Genomic DNA, 18,305 nt, shown 5'->3' with positions numbered 1-18,305 from the left:
GGTCACCTGTGGGAATGAGGCCTGAGCTGGGGTGTAGGAGGTCGGGGGCGCGGGGGGACCCAGCCCAGACCACGCTCAAAGCCACATAGACCTGCGGGTGTACGTTCAGGGTCTTCAAGGTCAGGATGAACGAAGAGATGGAGAATTTTAGAGAAAAGAACTATGAAAGAGCACTGAGTGCGCATTCTGGGGATAAAGCACGTAGTGGTTAAAACTGCATCACAGCCCATGAAAGGTGGCCCCACCGTGTCACTGCTGGTGCCCAGACAGGCCGGAGGACCCTTTTCACGCGGGCTTATGCCCAAGCCGAACCCTGGGGCCAGTGGGGGACCCCTGCCACCCTCGTCTCTCTCCTGGCACCCAGCCCTGCTTGCTCCTTCCAGCGTCAGCTCGTGTGGCCTGAGCCCCTGGGGAGCCGGGTGGCCAGTCCCGGCTGCGTCAGCAAGGAGAGGGCACGTGTCCTCAGAGCAAAGACTTGTGCATCTCCGTAATTATGTCCTTAGGATAAATCCAAGGTGCCACTCATTGAGGAAAGTCTGTCTCTTGGCGAGTTTAGCTTCAACTGCTGAGCTTCTCAGCTGTTTGTTCTTACTAACCACAGCCCCATTTATATTCCCTCCTCCTGCCCAGAAGTGCCAGGGGAGCAGGCGGAGGGGGAGAGGAGCACCCGTCAGCTAAAACCAGCACAGCTGTGGCCCAGGAGTCTCCGGTCCCGGGGACGGGGCTGGGAGGACAGGAGGGAGGACCGTGCCTATAGCTTCGGGGAAAGAGCAGAAATGAACACCTGGGTGTCCATCCCTGGGGATCTGGATGAGCAAGTTCAGGCTCTGTGACTGTCACACTCTGGGATCATTGGCGGCCCTCAAAGGGCAGGAGCTGGCTTGATTCACCCTGATCTGGACCAGAGCCACATGTGTGAGCGGAAACTCCCAGGCAGCGCGCCCTGTACGCTGTGATCCCAGCGCCCACAGCATGCAGGGTGTTAATTGTGCAGAAGTAGGACGTACACCTGCAACATGGTAGTGGTTTCCTCTGGAGGTGAGAGGTGGGTGGGAAAGGGTCTCTTTTCCTTCCTTATACTGCTTTGAGTTTAATGTGTCTCCCATGAGAACATGTTGCTTTTGTAGCCGAACGAGGGAACGTCCTTGTTTATTTGCCGGAAGGCAGCGGGCAGGCTCTGTACTCAGCCATGACCTGGGTCATCCCTGGTCTCCCTGAGCCTCATCCTCCCTCGCCAAAATTCACTGGGGTGGGCAGGGGCGCCTGGAGGGGGCCCTTCCAGCGCTGAGCCGGGAGCTCCCCATAGGATGGGGTGGTCTACTGAGATAACCCTGTGGTTTCTCTTAAGGTTTGGTAATTTGGTGAATTACAGGTATTGCCTTTCAAATCCTCCCCCCTCGGCACTGCGCTGCCTCCCACCATATGTGGGTCATGACATACTGTCATTTTTATAAATTCTTGGCCTTGACTTGCTAACATTGTTTCTGATTTTCTATCTGTATTCATGAGGTGTGTCTTTTTAAATTTTTCTTTGATTTGAATGTCTATTCTTGCTTTATATTTCTTCTTGAGTGAGCCTTGGTAGTTTGCACAGAATCACAAGAAATACTTCTTGCCTCCCCCCCGCCCCACCGCTGCCTCCCCTTCCTTCCGCCTCTCCTTCCTTCTCTTTCCCCTGATACGTCGCCTGGACGTTTATCAATTTCACTACTCTTCTCAAAGAACCAGCTTTTGGTTTCAATTTTTTTCACTCTTTCTGTTTCCAATTTCACTGGTTTCTGCTCTGATCTTTATGATCCCTTCGGCTTCCTTGGGTTTAATTTGCTCTTTTTTCTCTGGTTGCCTAAGATGGAAGCTCAGGTCATTGGCTTGAAGGCTTTCTTCTTGGCTAAGATAAGCATTTAGTGCTGTGAAGTCTCCCCTAACACCATTTGTGTGTGTTGCGTTTTTATTAACTTCAAGATATTTTCTAATTTCCCTTCTGATTTCTTCTTGGAACTGTGGGTTATTGCAAAGTTTTTTTTAATGTAGTTTCCAAAGATTTGGGTACTTCTCTGGAGATCTTTCTGTCCCCAGTGCCCACTTTCATCTCCTGGCGATCGCAGAGCGTGTTTTATAGGACCGGACGGCTTTCCACTGGATGCAGACGGGACCAGAAGCCGGCACGCCGCGTCCTGGCAGCAGCCGCACGCCCTGGAGAAGACCGGCGACCTCCCTGCGGGGTTTTGTACGCACGGTCTAGACCCCGATGCTGCTGCCGGCAGGTGGGGTCTGTGTCGGCCCCGTCCTTGCACACGCCCGTGCCCATTTGTTCTTCCGGCTGCTCACGGGGCTGCTGAAACCTTCTCTTCTGCCTTCACACTTGCCCTTTCTCCTCTGTCGGGTCCCCTTTGTGCGTCTGAGTCTCTCGCCACGTTCACAGAGACTCGGCCTCGTGCCATCTCCTGACGAAGTTGTCCTTTGTCCCCGACGGGGTTCTCAGCGAGGGACCGGCCGCGTCTGCGTTCCTGTGCCCCTTCTGCCTTCCCAGGATTGGCCTGGCGGTGCCGCATCGTCCCCCGCACTTCTGGGCTGCTGAGGTCTTGGCACTGGCGAGGCGCGTTCTGTGGGTGGCGGCGGGTCTGGACCTTTACTCCCCGTGTCCCGCCCTCGAGGAGGCGCTCAGACAGTTTGCACTGAGTGGGATTCTTCCCGGGTTTAAACCCAGTCTCGGGTACAGTCCAGGCCTTCGGTTCTGCCTCTGCATGACCCCCTGCCCCCCAGGGCCACCCTGTAGACTCGGGGGGCCGTGGTCCCCCTTTCACCTCAGCTCAGGCCATGTTTCAGGCTCCCCCTGGGGCCTCAGCCCAGAGCCTCGGGGGCTGGGAGCGAGGTTTCGCTGGGCTCGCTCCACCTGGTTCCTGCCCTGCCAGGATCACTATCTTTCTAGCATCTTCACCATTGTTTCCAGTCGCTTGACTTTGTGTTCGCTTTGGGCGGGAGAACCCGTCTCCGTCATCCGTCGTGGCCAGACCCGAAGTGCACATCATTACTTTGGGGGCAGGGGCACATCCCCCGGCACATTCCTTCTATGGAGTAAAGCTAGCTTCTGGGACCACAGGTCCCGGGGTGTGGTGGGGGGCAGCTTTCAGGTCCCGCTCAGATGCCACCTCCTCCAGGAAGACTTTCTTGATGTCTCCCTCATGCCCCCTTTCCTCCGAGGCTTATTCTGCCTGGCGCCGTGTAATGTGTAAGTCAGCAGGCGCTGAGGTTGTGCGGAAACGCTGAGCAAGGAGCAGCTCTCTGCGCAGATGAGCCCGGCAGGTGTGTTCTTCTCCGTGAGCGAGAATGTCTCCAGCTCACGCAGTGACCGCAGTGAGGGAAAGAGCCGGGCAGATGGGTGGTTCGGAGGTGCTGTGAGGCTGCGCCCGGGGAAGGCACCCGTCCCGTGTTCCCGGCTGCGACAGGTGCTTGTTGGCGCCTTCCCCGCCCTCACGGGACCAGGCTCGGCAGTGAGGCCCTCACCTCGGCGGGGGGCGTGGGGGACACAGCGTAGCAGGAGCCTGGCCGCCCCCAGCAGATCCGTGAGTGTTGCTCAGCCTGTCTTCGCTTCAGTGGGAGAGCAGGTGCTCCGTGTGGACAGGCTACGTTTGAGAGGCCGGGTAGGGACCGGTAGGGACCTGGGTGGGAGGGGGACATCCTGAAGGAAGTGGGTAAACAAGTCTGCGGTGCGGGAGAGAAGCTGGGGCTGCCTGGGGAAATCCCGAGCCATTAGCAGGGGTCTGGAGGGTCTCAGGGGACAGAGGTGGTCGTGTGGGAAGCAGGTGTGGACAGAGGGGTTTGAGGATTGAGTCCCGGGGCACAGAGGTGGGGAGATGACAAGGAATCAGGGAAGGAGACTGAGGTGTGGCCATCGAGACGAGGACAGCAGACCGGCATGGAGGTCTGTGGGGAAGACGTAGGGAGCCTTTCACAAAAGAAGGGAGGGGCTGACGGCCTGAAGTTCTCCAGCAGCGTCCCCTCGCTCTGCTGCGGTGGTGGTGACGGGAGCTGCCAGGACAGGGACAGGGACTCCCCATGTGCTGGGGCATCAGAGAGCGTCCCTGAGCGCCCGTGAGCGCCCGTGAGCGGGGCGCGTGCAAGGCTGCCCCCGCTGGCTGAGCTGGAGCCCGGGTTCCGCTACTCTGTGGCCCTCGAGCTGCTCCCGTACCCGGGGGAGGTGGCAGCATCACCCCATCCTACCCGCCGTGCCCCGCCCATCAGGGCCGTGTCAGAAAGGCGCCCCTAGCATTTGCTGGAGTTGAACTGGATGCTGTAATATCAGGCTTGAGCTTTTAATTTACTTAATTTTGGGGCCTATACATTGATTTTTTTTTTTTTTTTTGATTGGCTTTTGCCAATACAGAACTCCATCATCTTGAGGAGGACTGGTCTGAAGGCCCAGGAGAGTCTTGGCCTTGGAAAGACAACACAGTTGTCAACAAAGGCACCAGGGAAGGGCACTGTGGGCTGGGTGATCTCTGGTCAGATCCGGCGCTGTAAGCCTTGCACGGGGGGACGCCTGGGGAGCCCACAGACGGGTGGGACGATGGCAGGTCCCAGGGAACCAGGCCTGCCTGCGCCCCCCAGGGACTGCCCAGCGGCTGGCGGCTGGTCTGCATCGGGAATGCAGACTCGCGGAATTATGTCTCCCGCAGGCCTGGGGGGCCGGGAGTCTGGTGCTGGACCGAGAAAAACTTCCTTCCAGAGGCTCAGCCCCGTGTCCTTGGATGGACGTGCCCCGTTTCCATTTGCAGAGTTTCAAAAAAGTGGATGCTGAACATTTTTGCCAGTTGTCTTGTTGCTTTTTACTTAGAATTTTCGACCATCTTCGTCGATGTCGTTCAACGTTGTTCTTTCCTTTTAAATAGTTTTCTATTTTCACAGAAGGGAACTATGTTTGTGATAAAAACATAGCACAGAAGAGCAAAATGAGTACGTAAGATGGTCAGTTCCTGACGTTTCTCTGCCAATGAACAGTGTCATACATACTTGCAAAAGCAGACACTTACGCATACGCAAATACGTTTCCTCAGACGACGTACGTACTCTAGGACAAGCTGCTGTCAAAAAACGCTACAAGCATCCCGCAAGCATCTTTCTAGCACGCAGTAAGCTACACGCCGCCGTTCGCCACGGTTCCCACGGCCCAGTGCTACGAGGCGCTGTGATCTGATGGGGTGTGTTGGATTTGTCCGTTGTGTGGAATTTCTTACTTTCATCAGTGGTGCCCCATGAAGACATCTCCATGTGTTCTTCTGTGCTCGTCCCACGTGCTTTGGGGAGCAGACTCTGGGGGTGGGACTTCTGGGTCAGAGCACGGGTGTGTCTGGGGGCACCTGGGGAGGGAAGCTGCACAGAAGGGTCTCGCGGCCGCTGCTTTCCAGCCTCCCCACCCAGCCGGGTTGGCGTGTGCGCCCTGGGACGCATGCTCAGTCATGGCAGGGGTGGCCGTCAGGTGCACATGCCGGTCAAATTTATGAAAAGTTTCATGTTTATCTGGAAATTTCCTTTTTTGACTTTTAAGAAACAAAACCTAGTAACCTGCTGACACTCTGGAGAAGACCTCAAGTGAGCCCATCAGTTTTTGGGGTGACCCTGCTGTGCGCCTGGGCTGTGCCTGGGAGGCTGGGGGAACCGCTCGCTCCCGGCACAGAATGAATTCTCATTTACATCTGTAAGTCTCTGATGAGGGGATCTTTTTTTCAGTGAAGAACAAATATGATTAAAGTTTATAATAAGAAACCTAAGACATTTGCAGTGTGCTTAAAAGACTTTTGCTATCAAGCGCTGGAAGGATTAAACTGTACCCAGGGCCGATTCACGGTTGAGTGCGTCCTGGATCTCTGAAAACCGCAGCCCCTTCTCGCCATGTACCAGAACCTTGACATTCTGAAGGATTGTCCCCAAGACCTTGGAGACTCCCTTAACTCATGAAGGCCACCACGGCGCTCGATTTCCCCCAGAACACATAGTAAAGACTAACCGAAGCCGTGTGCCTCCTTCAGGCTCTCTGAGATCCTATAAAGCTACTCAAACAAATTCAGGCCGGACCCCTTGCTGAAATGGCTTGTGCAGTCATTAGTTTTCTCCGTCTCTATGAAACACATGGCAAACAAGCTCACATTAGAAATTCAAACCTCAGCAGAGCCCCAAATTTTGTGTCTTACTTTATCCCAAACTTCCATTAAATGGTCACGTTATTAGACTCATTTCTTGCTTTCCGTTCCCATCTTGGACACTGGACGCTGGCTGTCTTTGGGAGCCTTTTTTTGGGGGGCAGATAACATTTGCCTCCACCCGTGGGAGTGTGACGTTGGATGATGGTTTGAGCCCCAGGACTGAAACCTGTGTCCCAGTAGAGATGCAAAACCAGTCACCTTGTACTTCCCAGTTACTCGCCAGGGCAGGTGGGGGTTCTCAACGAGCCGGAACACGTCCATCTCCTAGCCCACTAATGAGTGGTCCTTCCCATCCGTGAACGCCACCAGACCCCACCTCTCTTAATTTAGACACTCTGTCCTCTGAGATCTTACTTTGCTCCCCGATTTCACTCAGCTGATCCGAGACATCTGTGGAAATAAAGGTCAGCCTCAGCCTGGAGACCCTGCGTCAGCCCCCCACACCCTCACTCCATAGTCTTCATTGGGAATTTGCTGCATCAGCTCGGATCTAGGGCCCGGGGAGGGAAGACCACCCTTGAACTTAGTCTCGTGAGGGAGACAGAATAACGTAGCCGACAGAGGAGAGATTGGATTCTGGGGCATTAATGCTGTGGTGGGCTGGGGCTGGTGGTTGGAGCCTCGTCGGGCCTCTGCAGGAAGGTTCAAGGCTGGCTGCAGGGACAGGGCTGGCCACGAATGGTCGCGCGGAACACGGTGCAGGTGGAGGGCAGACCTGCTGCAGAGGCCCAGAGGTGGGATGTTCTAGAGACTGAAGACCCGCGTGGCCAGAGGGCAGTGGTCAGCAGGGAGTGTGGACCATGTGGGAGAGGGGGAGAGGACGGGGGCGGGGTGCCACGTGAAAAGTAACTGTAAGTCACGGTCCACACTCAGAAGAAAGCCTGGGAGCCATTAATAATCACTCAGGGTACCAGGTGTAGACCAGGACCATCCCTGGAGGCCTGGGATGTGTGACTGCTTGCCCACCCGTGGAACACATGGCCCATGGTGGTGACATCACCGTGTCCCCGACTTGCCCACATTCCCGCTGGAAGGCACCCCACGCTGACAGATGTGCCCCAGTTGTACGGATGCCGATGCCTTCTCCCAGCAGGGTGGGTGGCTAGCTCTACCAGCCAGCGCTTGACTAACACTGGTCTTCTCGTCCCTTCTCTCCCCGTCTCTGGTGGTGCTCAGGCACACTGCCAAGGAAATGCAAGAAGGAGCTCTTGGCGGTAAAGCTGCGGAACCGGCCGAGCCAGCAGGAACTGGAAGACAGGAACATTTTCCCCAGGAGGACTGATGAGGAGCGGCAGGAAATCCGGCAGCAGATTGAGATGAAACTCTCCAAGTGAGTAGGGGCACGTCGCCTCGGGCAGAGGCTGCGTCCCACCGGGCAGCCCGCGCCGCTCGGAGGCCCTGCCCTGCCCTCCTGGGGCCGCGCTGTCTCAGGGCGCCCACACGGGGCTCTGATGGTGGCTTCTCACCTCGCCACTAACTGCACTCGGCATGGGTCAGTGCGTTGTCCTGGGGAGCTGTCTCGTGTGCCATTGGGTGCTGAGCAGCAAGCTGGGTCTCTACACGTGACACCCTCCTGTGACCATCAGAACTGTCCCCACATGTTTTCAAATGTCCCCAGGCCACGGGGAGCACATCCTCTGCCCCTAGGGGAGAAGCTCTGGTCTCTAGCAGCCAGGTCAGGCACCTGCAGGAGTGAAAAAGTGGTTGCACTGGGGAGGGACAGTGACAGAGTCGGGGGGATGTGCCTTGCTGGCATCCAGGGCCTAGGGGAGTGTCCCACCTGGTCATTTTCCTACCAGAATCACATTTAGCACAGCCACATCTTCTAAGTTTTTCAAGAAAAGCTGGAAATGTATTTGGCGGGCACGGTGTGTGCCGAGATGAGCTCCCCGGCTGCCTGGCTGTGCCCCGGACCCGAGTGAGCTCCCTTGCTCCCAGCGCTCCCCTCGGAGGTCCCGGGGTTGGCCGGCGGGAGAGGCAGCATGTTACGGGCCAGCTGGCATGGAGCTGTGGGTCTTGGCGGCTGGGGTCTTTGGGACCCGGTTACATAGCTCAAGAAAAAGATGCTTTGTAAGGCGGACAGGGTGGGATTGTGACAGTGGGGCCATATCAGGGGCCGGCTGACTCTCTAGGTTGCTTTCCAGGGACTGGGCTCTCGGGTCCAGAACCCAGAGCTCCCCGGGCCTCCCAGCGCTCACCAGCATCCCCGGCCGCGAAGCCGGCCCAGAGCTGAGCTGGAAGCAGGGTGCTTTTGCGGGGAGTCTGGCCTTGTCAGCAGGTTGGGCCTCCACTTCCTGCCGTCCTCCCGAAGCATGGGGCCAGATCACAGCCCCAGGATGTGCGAGTGGGTGTCGAAGAGGAGATACAGACGGGCTTCAGGCACTGGTGCTGGTGCTCAGCTGCTCGAGTGTTGCGGTGTCCCTGGCCTCCCTCCTGCACCTGTGAGCGTCGGCTGGGCCGGCTGGAAGGGACCGTGTCCCGGATCCCCTCCAGCCCACCCGTGCCCTCTTTAAACCCCAAAGCTGGTCCCAGGGAGCAGGAGGAGACAGTATCCCAGGGGTGAGCCGGACCAGCTACCCTGGGCCTCCCCCTCGGGGGTCTGGTTCCAGCGCGTCACGTGAAGAGCGGGACAGTCTGTGCTTCCCAAACTGCAGCGTGTTCAGGGGCCTGTGACGAGAGCCTCCAGGTGTGCAGACGCCCGAGGGACCGGCCTTCGTTCCCGTCAGTGTTGCTGCTGGGGCAGGAGCCCCGTGTTCTCCTTTCCTGCCGTCCTCGCGATAGAGGAGATTCCCTGTCTCCTCACCGGGGGCTGTGAGGCTCACGTGAGAAGCCAGGGAGAGCGGGTGTGACCCGAATGGGGCCTCCTGCCCTCACACTGGGGTCTTGGTGGAACAGCAGTCTTGAGCCTCTCTCTGCCTCCATTTCCTCGCAAACTGCTCCTCTCTTTCCACCGGGGCACAAGCCCTATTTACAGTCACACGCTCAGCAGCTACTTGCTGAATAATGCGGCGTGCCAGACACTGGTCAGGATGCTAGGGTGTCCTAGTGAGCAACACAGAGGCACTCTCTGCCCTGTGCGGCTTACAGCACCTGCGTGTGCTGCAGGCATGGCTGGATCCACGTGCTTGGATGGCATTGACAGGAGTTGGTCTGTTTCTGTGTCCTGACTCTGTTGTGCTCTGCGTGGCTTCATTCTCTGGCTCTTTTACTTGACCCCAAATCCCTTAATCCCCGAAGCTCCGGGCTCCATTCCGGAACCAATCCCTTTGACCCAGAGGATAGAAGGGACTAAACTGGACAAGTCCGGATCACGTGCTCGTCCTTGAGCCTGTCACCATGGCCAAGAGCATATGCTGTTTGGTCCAGCTTGGCGAGTATTGCCGCTGGTCTTGTTGGGATGTGTGCTTGCAGGCTTGGTTTTGTCTTATTTCTAGTGAGAAGGAACGTTTTCTCAGTGTTAATCAGCTGTTTAGTTTCTTTTCATGTACTTAACCTGCTGCCTTTTCCATCTTAATAATTTTAGGAGTTTACTTGGGAAGTCGCAACTTCCATTCCTTTCTCAGTCTGGGGGCTCATGTTTGGTTTTGTTCCCACTTTCCTGGGTGCAGGAAGGTTGTCGGGTTTCCAGTCGTATCCGCCAGACATCCACAGGTCTCTCTGCAAAGGGCCAGAGAGGAACTCTTCCGGGCTTTGTGGACCCGACAGTGTCGCAGCAGCACAACCCTACCCTAGCAGTACTAATGCCCCCCGTGTGGCGTGCGTGGGCCTATCTGCATGCCAGTAAATCTTTATTTACAAACAGAGGACACAGGATGTAGTTTGCTGACCTCTAATGTACGTTGTGGGTTCGTGCCGTTTGTGTCATGTTTAAAAAATCCTTCCCTACCCAGAGGTAAAACGTTTATTCCCTCACTGAAGTATTTTAGGCTGACTTCTAGCTCAGCCATCTCATAATGGTTTTCTATTTGATACACAAACCAAGTTTCTCTTTCAAAACAGAGTATTAAGTGAATTGATTTAAAGAGAAAGGTAGTGGGGTGCCTGGGGGGCTCAGTGGGCTAAGCGTCTGCCTTTGGCTCAGGTCATGATCTCAGGGTCCTGGGATCCAGCCCCATGTCCAGCTAGCTGCCTGCTCAGCAGGGAGCCTGCTTCTCCCTCTCCCTTGACCCCTCCTGGCTGCTTGTGCTTGTTCTCTCTCTCTCAAATAAATAAAAATCTTTATTTAAAAACAAAGGAAAGTAGTAAACAGTGATGTATATGTGGTTCAAACCCAGGACAAAGTTATCATGAGGACCCCTGGTGTGAGAGAAGTCCAGGGATCCCCACTGTGTACAGAGAGGAAGTGGGAGGGGGTGGGGCCAGGAGCCACACCCGAGGGCCTGCAGAGGTACCCCGAGCACATGCCCTGGACTGGACCTCCCCCATTGCTGGCTGAGGCTGTAATGGATGTTCGACCTTGGACGAGAACCCAGCAGCTCCTTGTGCATCCTTCGCCAGGTGTGAAAACGGAAAAGCGGGTCCAGTTCTGGGGCTCCTCAGAGGGGCAGTTGAGAAGTCAGGTCCCCAGAGGGTCTGCTGCTTGCTTCACGGCAAAAACAGTTAATTGGATCCCTTTGTCTTTGTTTTGCCTCCTTCCGGGGTCTTCACGAGTACGTGCTGAATAATTCAGGCCTGGTTGCCATGGCAACACGCCATCTGCCCGTCCCCCTCCAGTGTATTGGGCGTTTCTATCTTGTTTTATTTTCTTTAATTTCCAGACCTTGAAGATTTTATCTCTGGAGCACTCCCAGGGCTGTTGGGGGTGAGGCGGGCACGGTCCCCGGCTCCGCGTGCAGGGTCTGGGGACTCGGGGACGTCGGAGGCCTCCCCTGATGCAGGAGTGTGGCGCCCCTCAGGACCATGTGCACATGTGTGTGCGAGGGCAGGCAGCGCGTTAGGGACCCACAGCCCCATACACCACATGGCAGGGGTGTTCTGGAAATCACGCCCAAAGTCAGGGACCCGCGCACTGTGTCAGGGGCGTGGCGTTCAAGGGGGAAGGACGCCCGGGTGTGTGCGTTTCTCCGGGTGGACCCCAGGCCGTAAGTCCTGCCTGCTTTCTCTCATTTAATTCCATCCTTGCAGGAACCGGGTGAAACGGGGTCTTATCTTCATTTTACAGATGAGAACATTAAGCCTGGAAGAGGGGTTCAGTGACTCGCTCAGGGGCCCCAGGTTCCAGGTGTGTCCCCTGGAGCCCATGCCCAGCCCCCCGGGGAAGTGTTCCGGGACAGCTCGGGCTCGTTCATCTCAGGGCTTTGCAATTCTCATAGTCCTCTGGCTTCCGTCGGGGTGCATCTGGGCCCCCAGCCAACACAGGGGGCCCCTGGGCGCAGAGTCCTTCCCGTCCCTGTCCGGATGGGGGGAAGAGATGATGCAGAGTGTCCCCCGCTGTGGAGCGGGGCGGGGGGGTTCGTGATGCCCAGAACAGGCGCCTTGAGCCCAGCCTCATGGTCACGGCTGTGGGAATTCAGGCAAACGCTGTCGGCTCTGAACCTCCCTCCTGGTTGTAAGGTGGAGACGGGACAGCGCCTTCTCCACGGTCGGTCCTTGTAAGAGCATAAAGTGTGTTCCTGGCAGGAGGCACTCGGGGGGAATGGAGCTGCTGCTGGCAGGTGCCTGGCTGGGGGCCCCTTTGTTTCATGGTCACCTGCACAGGAGGACGGAGTGAGCACCCCCTCCCCCGCCCCGCGCTCTCCTGGAAGCCAGAGCAGCCTGCGGGCCACACGGCAGCACCAGCATCGTTCTTGTGTGTTCTTATTTGCGGCTGCTGTATGATCCGCCTGGAGACGGGGAGCCCGAGGGACACACGAACTTTCTGTTAGCTGTCCCGTGGGGCCTCTGCACTCGGGGGCCGCGTCCTGAGAAGCTGATGAAGGCCCGGTCGTGTCCTTCGGGAGTTGGTACTGAGCGTGTGAACACGGGAGTTAAATGATCCTTGAGCTTGTGCCTTTGTACATTTTGTACAAAGCTGCATCCAGAATTCCTGCCACCACTCAGCCTCCATGGAAACCCATGCTCCCAGGGGAAAAAAAAAAAAAAAAACAACAGAAAAAAACAACAAAAAAAATACTGTTGTGTGCAGCGACCCACACCTGCCGTGGCCGCTTGAAATCTGCAGAACTGGAGAGAAGAGGCCGGACGCCTTGAGGGATGGGGTGGAGACCGGCACGGGCTTTATCCTGGGCTTGTCTGGCCTTGAGCACCAGCTTTGGGACCTTCCATTGAAGCCTCAAGAGTGGTGATGGTCCCTTGCAGGGTCCCCGTTCTGTGGGCACAAAATTTCAAAAATAGAGAAACCTTTCTTTCTGTGGGCTAACCAGGAAAAAAAAAAAAAGACTTTTAATTGCCGGAAAAGAAGCGCTTCCTTTGGACGGGGCTGAAGCGTCGTTGCGGGACGTGGGGGGCTGTCCTCAGAGCAGCAGGCGTCTGTAAATCTTTGCCAGTTGAAGAAACGTTGCTCCACCACTCCCCCCTGCTGCCCTGCAGGGTGGGAACCCAGCTCCTCCCGAGCCACTCGGCTCAGGCCCCCGGGCCTCCTGCAGGACCGTCTCATGATGGCCGCTGGGGACATGTATGTGGAGTCTTCCGTCCAGCTTCCTGGAGTGCTGCTTGGTAGTCTCCCCTCGAAGCCTCACAGGGGCTCTCTGGGGAAGCCACTGTCCGCCGTCTGGTGTTCAGAAGAGCCCGCGGGTACACGGCAGGAAGTGTGGGCGGGTAACTGGTCGTCTGGTCATGCCAGTGCCCACCACTGACTGCGTATCTGGATCGCTGGGGAGCTTGGTGGAGACAGATTCCTAGACCCCGCTCCGGATCTCCCAAGTAGGAGTCTCTGTTCTAACAGGGCCCTTCCTCACCAAGTGTCCCTGCTGCCTGAGATGTGCTGTGTCTCTTCCTCAGGGTCTTGGGAATACTGTTCTCTGGGGCTTTGGGATCCCAGTATGCTGTGCTCTCCACGACCGCTGCCTGTTAGTATCTTAAGGAGAAAGCACACTTTAGGGGCGCCTGGGGGGCTCAGTCAGTTAAGCATCTGACTCTTGATCTCAGCTCAGGTCTTGATCTCAGGGTTGTGTGTTTAAGCCCCACGTTGGGCTTTGTGCTGGGTGTGGCGGCTCCTTAAAAAAGAGAGAATGTACACTTTGGAGTTAATCGTGTTTCCCTTTTTGCTTTGGCCACCAGGATGCTCAGAGCCAAGTGTGCAGCTACTGTGGCAATGCTGTTGTATCATTTGGGGTGTGGGTCTGCGTTTGACCTTCTCTTTTATGCCCTTTGCCTGGATTTCCTCAAGTCTTTATCTCCATGGGATGTGATTTTTCTATACATGATTTCAAAATCATTTCCAGATTTTACTATAAAAAGTAAGTAAAGATGCATATTTTTTTATGGAAGCCCCCTCAGTGAATATGAGATTTTGCCACGTTAGCATCCTGTCAGAAGGGTTTCCGTGGTGCGACACCGAATTCAGATGCTGGGTTTTAGTAGTGTCTCATCTCGAAGGAGTGGACGCGTCTGCCAGCTTTGCTGTTCCCTCCCACACTCAACAGACTGGGAGTTTCCCTCAAGATCTTTACTTTTAAAGTAAAACGACAAGGCTCATTTTCACACGACCGTGTTTTCCTTTTTACGGGTTATTTTCATGAGCTGCATTTCCAGAAACGGGAGGAGGAGAAGGAAAGCAAGAAGAGCGGGAGGAGGAAAAGCACTTTGAATTAGACAATGTCGTTCCTCGGGAGTGAGGCCGCTTGTCAGGGAGCATAGCCAGACCCCAGCAGGTCCCTAGTGTGAGCAAGCCTGGAGCGGGGAAGGGAGCAAGGCTGTGAACAAACACGGGGAAGGGGAGAAGCTCTCGGCTTCATTAGGAATCACAGACACGAGAATCTCTAACAACAAAGAACCTTTCCTCCCCAATTAAAATGACAACAGAGCTTTCAAAGAATGCAATTTTGAAATATGACCCTTTAATGTTCCTATAGACAGAAATAGTAGTAAGGGACTGCAGAATCCCACCCAGCCCTAGTGAGGTGGCGGGTTTCGCGCCCTCCCATGTGCCTGTGGCAGATTCTGCTTTGCTGGGGGTGGGCAGTGGCCCCGAGGCTGCTGCGGATTAGACGATGCACCTGTCGACCCTCCAAGTCTTCCCAGCCTCTGCCTTCAGCATCTCTCTGCCGAGAGATGGCCATTCCCGGGGGTTCCCGACGGTACCTGGGCTGCTTCTCTGGGAGATGCTGTCCTGACCCGGCCTTGCCATCATGACCAGATCAGCACCGTGATCCGCGATCAGAGCACATGTTAATGACTTGGTGCAGGCGACACACCGCTGTGTGGGGCTCTGGATCCTGCCTAACCCCAGAGTCAGGCTGACCCGGGTTGAACCGCGCTGGGCACTGAGCCATTTGCTTTTCCGCCTGACCGACATCCCTGGCTGGAACTGTTGTCTCTGCCCTGCAGAGGAGGAAACTGGGCCCAGAGAGGCAAAGTGGTGTCCCCACATCCCAGTTAGTGAGCAGTGGACAGCAGGATCCAGAGCCCTGCCCCCAGCCACGGGGCCTCCCCACCTGAGGCCCAGGCGTCCGGCCCCATCTGGCGCACAGAGTACAAAGGTACAAACCTACTGCAGCTGAAGCTTCTGGTGTGTGTCCTGTTAGTGAAGCAGTCCCCTCGGTGTGTGTCCTGTTAGCGTCCCCTCGGCTGGGCTGAGTCTGCCTGCTTCTGCCGCAGCAGCCCTGGGACTCGGCTCTGGGTCCCCGGTCCTGGGGACCCTGGGCACCATCACTGCATCAAAGCAGGGAACACCGCTCTTGGGCCCACGGTACGACCCCCGTGCAAGCCAGCGCGCCACACCCCCAGACCCGGGCCCAGCCTCATCCGGCATGGAATGCCACCCTGACCGTAGCACTTGCTGCCGTCCCTACAAACTCTTCGAAATTCTGCCCCCCACCCTGAGTTTATCTGTGGCCGCTGTGCTAGAAGGCAAGGGTTTACGTTACGCGGAGAGAAGGGAGACGTTGAGGCTGCAGGGAGACAGGACTGGTTTTCCCAGCAGCTCCTGGACGCGTGCGGCGTGCTCAGCCCCAGTACGGGAACGTCTGGTTCTGGGGGACGGGAATGGAAAGACTCATTCTGAGATGCTGAGAGCGACAGGTGACCCAGCCACAGAGTTGCAGGGTCTAGTGGGGAGGGAGGGGCTGGGCAGGAGGGAGGCAGGGATGGGGACGGGCATCAGAGAGTGGGTGGCTCGGAGCACGATTCAGTTGGACCTGCAGGCACCGGTTAACCTGCAGGCAGGAGCACAGGATGTCCCAGGCTGAGAGCCTCCCACAACACCCAAAACCCCACTAAAAAGCACCAAGTCCTGAACCAGCGTGGCTGTGGGGACGTGGCGTTGCTATGGAGGGGCGTGGTGGGCAGAGGGCCTAGCGGGGCCGGGATGGGCCTTCCATGCTCCCCAGCCACAAGTAATTACCTCTGCTTGTCCCTGGCCCAGCTCGGGTGTCACGCCCCACCCCCGGGCCCTGGCATGATCACCCTCCCCTCTGACTCCCCCGGTGCTCACACCCCCCCTCCCCGACGCTCGAATCACATGCCTCTATTGTCCTCATCAGCTGCTGCCTGAAATCGCCTCTTTGTTGGCTGCTTCAGGGTCCCCTTCCCCCCAGGACACCGGGATCCTGTCTGTCTTGTCACTGGTGTGTCCTTGATGCATTCAGTAGGTGCTCAATAAGTTGGCGCTAAGTGGTGAACAGAGATGTCTGGTCTTTGTAAGCGGCAGTGAGTGGCCCCTGAGGGGTCACAAGCAGGGGTGCGTTGGGGTGAGGGCACCTGAGGAAGACTGCTCTGCTGACATGTGGGGGGTCGAGTGCAGGGCAGGATGGGGTGAGTGGACACTGGTCCTGCAGGGGCTGCTGGTCAAGGAGATGGACACTGTCACACAGGCCATGAGCTGGAGGGGGTGGACTTGAGGGCAGCGGGGAGAGGAGCAGGCTTGGGGAGGGGTGAGGGCTTGAGCTCACCCACCAGGGTGGACCTGGATGCTGTGCCCCAGGGGAGGCGACCCAGGAAGGAGGAGGGGAGATGCACGAGGGAGGCTCCGTGTCCAGGTCTGGACGGCGTCAGTGGGGTCCCTGGCACATTTAGCAGTGGTTAATCCAGAGTGTAGGTGAGCTTGTGGAAGGGGTGTGTAGACCACGGGGGACCCTGTGGGGAGCCTCTGCTGGCAGCTTTGAAGGGATGGGTTGTGGCCAAGAGCAGCACCAGCTCAGCATCAAGGCCACTGAGGGTCTCGCGCAGTTGTGTGTTCCCTGTTACTGTCCGTTCATGTCCTACAGGTGTCTTCCCTCTGACTTCTCGCTACTTTCACAGACGTTTTCACTGACCTCCAGGGACCCCTCGATCCCCTGGAAATGGGGCAGCATTAAATGCAAGCAAAGCAAAATGCAGGGGACTTGGAATCCACTTTCTTTGCTCTGAAAGCCTGCAGGGCTTGAGCTGTTGGCCTGGCTGCATAACCTGGGATCGGGGGCTGACATACTAGGAGCGAGTTGTTTCTGTTTGGATGAAGCAGGCTGTGGCGAAGGCTACTATCTTCCCGGACGCCGAGGAGGGCCGGGCCTGAGCTCTCCCCGATCCATCAGGGATAGAGTTTGAGCGGCTGACATGGGTCTCAACCGGGAGAGGTCTCGGGTCGAGGACCCCCTTGGTGGCAGAATTGCCCTCCCAGCACCAGCTTGAGCCTCGGCAAGAACCCTCAGAGCCCGAGCTCGGCTCCCTGGAGCATGAGAGCCCATGCACTGGCTTGGTGTCCGAAGCTGCCAGTGGGTCCGTTTCTGAAGGGGTTTTTAGAAAGTGGAGGGAAGATGGTAGATGAATAGATTCATGGAGAACGCACTGTGTCCAAGATCACTTGTGAGCAAAAAGACAAAACAACCCCCCCCCAAAACAAACAAACAACCAACAAAGAAACAAAAAAACTAACAGCCGGGCATCTTCAGCAAGAAGCAGCACAGTTGTGTGGGGAACATAATTCCGAGCTACAGTGGGCTTTCCTTTTCACTGTGAATCCCGAATGCAAAAAATGTGGGATCGCGCCTATGATTATTAGCCTTCGAGGTCGTGCATTTAAGAATTGAATGAAAGACTTACGTGTGCTGGGCACGCTGCGTCACTGGAATTTCACCCACTGCCTCTCTGGGCTCAGGACCTTGTGATGTCACGGCCGCTGAGCCCTAGGTGACGGATCTCACCATCTCCGTTGTGCCCGTGAGGAAACTGAGGCTCAGAGCTGATTGTACGTAACTGGGGATTAGCTGAGTGAGGCCGTGAGCTTGCCCCTGCCCCGCTCAGCTCCCATCCGAGTCCTCAGCACCCACTGCCTTGGCCGCCCTGAAGTGCGCCATGGGCCCTCCCTGGTCTAAGACCCCTGATCCGCTCCTATGATTCCTGCCCCTCTGAGGCAGAGAAGGGAAGGTCCTGCTCTTTCGATGCCTTAGCCCCATGCCTGCCCTCACACCTGGTAGAAAGCAAGCTCTTGGCCAGCAACACTTGACTGGATGGTAGTGGGAGGGCGTGGCTGAGGGCTGTGGACAGTCGCGCAGTTATGTGGGTGGGTAAGTGGACAGAGAGATGGATAGAAAGATGGACAGTTAGGTGGCTGTGTAGGTGGGTGGGTGAGTGGGTGGACATCAAGGTGGACCCACCCAGCGGATAGGCCGCAATTCAGGAAGAATTCGGTTCCACAAAGTGTGCACATGGGCCAAAAGGCGTCCTTTCCATAGCGGGGCGTTCAGATATCTCCAAGCAGTGATTCCACTCCCCGGTTTGGTGTGTGACCGACACATTCAGGAGCACGTCTGTGTGCCACGTGCCTCTTCGTGGATCCACAGTGGGCGCTCCTGGTTTTGGAGTGTGGCTCCGTCCCGGGGCGTGTCCTGGCGGGGACAGCACACGTCTCCTGCCGCACGGCTGCTCGCAAGCCCGCTGACCAGACTGGGCTGCAGGTGCTCAGGCACTGGGGTGGGAGTCCCCCACGCGCCCCCGCACTGTCCCTGGAAGGCTGGCGGACGTCAGGCC

At 56.9% G+C, this 18,305-nt stretch overlaps 1 protein-coding gene across 1 annotated transcript in view; it reads left to right on the top strand.

Moving 5' to 3' along the window:
* Positions 1–18,305, top strand: part of PHACTR3 (phosphatase and actin regulator 3) — a 202,642-nt gene that overhangs the window by 162,414 nt on the left and 21,923 nt on the right. Inside the window, exon 8 of the mRNA XM_032878877.1 lies at positions 7,377–7,530. Coding sequence (XP_032734768.1) covers positions 7,377–7,530 — 154 coding nt within the window. The remainder of the gene's footprint in view (positions 1–7,376; positions 7,531–18,305) is intronic.

The sequence above is a fragment of the Lontra canadensis genome, unplaced genomic scaffold, assembly GCF_010015895.1.
Source record: "Lontra canadensis isolate GAN:19392208 unplaced genomic scaffold, GSC_riverotter_1.0 scaffold65, whole genome shotgun sequence".
Taxonomy (NCBI): Eukaryota; Metazoa; Chordata; class Mammalia; order Carnivora; family Mustelidae; genus Lontra; species Lontra canadensis.
This window is presented reverse-complemented; position numbering and strand designations above follow the sequence as displayed.